Genomic DNA, 1,332 nt, shown 5'->3' with positions numbered 1-1,332 from the left:
TGGCCTAACCCAAGGGCGCAGGGAATAAGGCATTACTGTCTCATTCCTGATGCGGCTGCGCACAGCAGGTGCCTTTTGAGCAGCACCGGGCTCTGTGGCTTTAAAAGTATTTCGACCGTATTGGATAATGCGCCGGTGGTCACGGTCAACCGTTGGGCGCTCGGAGTGTGCGGTTTTTGGGGCCGACCTTTTCTAACCCGTCCTTCGGGAAGGCAAGGCAGCAACGCTGCTTCCATGAATATGGACATGCTGGTCGCCTGTGGGAAACACCTGCCTTCGCACTCCTGTCGCAGAGTACGACTTTAGCAGCTTTAGGTCAGGGCCGTCAACTCACAGTGATGTGATCATTGTGTAAGAGGGGGCGAGTTCCGTGACGTCGCATATCGCTGGTGGTGAGGGTGAGGTCCGGAAGGGTAGGTCGACGTCCACTGCGGAACCGTGTTGGGCTAAATTATCAGCGCGATCCGTTAGAATCGACTGTTTGTGAAGGGAGGGCTCAAAACCTTATTTAGGAAAGATCAGTGTCCACGAGTAAGTGGATGGCGTGTTGAAACTCCCAAGGATTTAGTAGTGTGAGTAACCAGTGGATAAGAGGCGCGATAGTAATGAATATATCGTCTCTGTTGGTGGGCGTAGAGAAGTGGTAAACGGGTCCAACCAACACTGGATCATGCCAGTATATGTCTAGATAAATACAGAATGAGTTGACAAACGATAAGTGTAATCGCTCAGCATTGCAGTTTCCAGTGTCTGGCTGCCACGCCACCTGAAGGAAGCACGAGGGCTGGGATGGCGCCAGGTTGCCCAAGCCTAGACACAAAAAGTCGAGACACAGAAATCGGGTTCGAAGCACAAACCTTCTGGTCATAAGTTCGCGCTCTAGCCATTGATCCACCTTGTTCCTCATCTTATCTTATCGATAAATGAGTAGGAAAAAACAGCTGTATAATACGGCTGAGACCCTAATCGACGACACATATACCCCCCAGGTTAACCACCGGGAGAGTCAGAACGACGCACAGTGTAGCCTGAACAGCTAATTTCTGAATCCGGTACATCTGGAGTAAGCTAGGATTCAGTATGTAGCATCGAGTAAGGAGACAACAGTGACACTAAGTTGTGCAGCCCGAGACTTCATTTTGGGACTCTAATCGTCGTCCTGTCTAGGTGAGGGCGCCAAGGCAGTACAACTGTGAATTGCATATTTACAAATAATCTCATGCCGCATGGGCCATCAAGTGGTGTCATCAGCTGGGTTGTTGTGCCTGCAGGAATGTTAAGCAAAAACAGGCTACTTGTGACACCTCCCCTCTTCCTCTTTCACACACTCGC

At 50.5% G+C, this 1,332-nt stretch overlaps 1 protein-coding gene across 1 annotated transcript in view; it reads left to right on the top strand.

Annotated features, from left to right (window-relative positions):
* Positions 1-870, top strand: part of T265_01764 (hypothetical protein) — a gene marked incomplete at both ends in the record, with an annotated part of 8,345 nt that extends 7,475 nt beyond the window's left edge. The window contains 2 exons of the mRNA XM_009165854.1: positions 66-294; positions 748-870. Of these exons, the coding sequence (XP_009164118.1) occupies positions 66-294; positions 748-870 (352 nt within the window). The remainder of the gene's footprint in view (positions 1-65; positions 295-747) is intronic.
* Between the last annotated feature and the right edge of the window lie 462 nt (positions 871-1,332).

This window comes from Opisthorchis viverrini (genome assembly GCF_000715545.1).
Source record: "Opisthorchis viverrini unplaced genomic scaffold opera_v5_19, whole genome shotgun sequence".
Classification (NCBI taxonomy): domain Eukaryota; kingdom Metazoa; phylum Platyhelminthes; class Trematoda; order Opisthorchiida; family Opisthorchiidae; genus Opisthorchis; species Opisthorchis viverrini.
The sequence above is the reverse complement of the archived record's forward strand: the minus strand, read 5'-3'. Positions and strand labels throughout refer to the sequence as shown.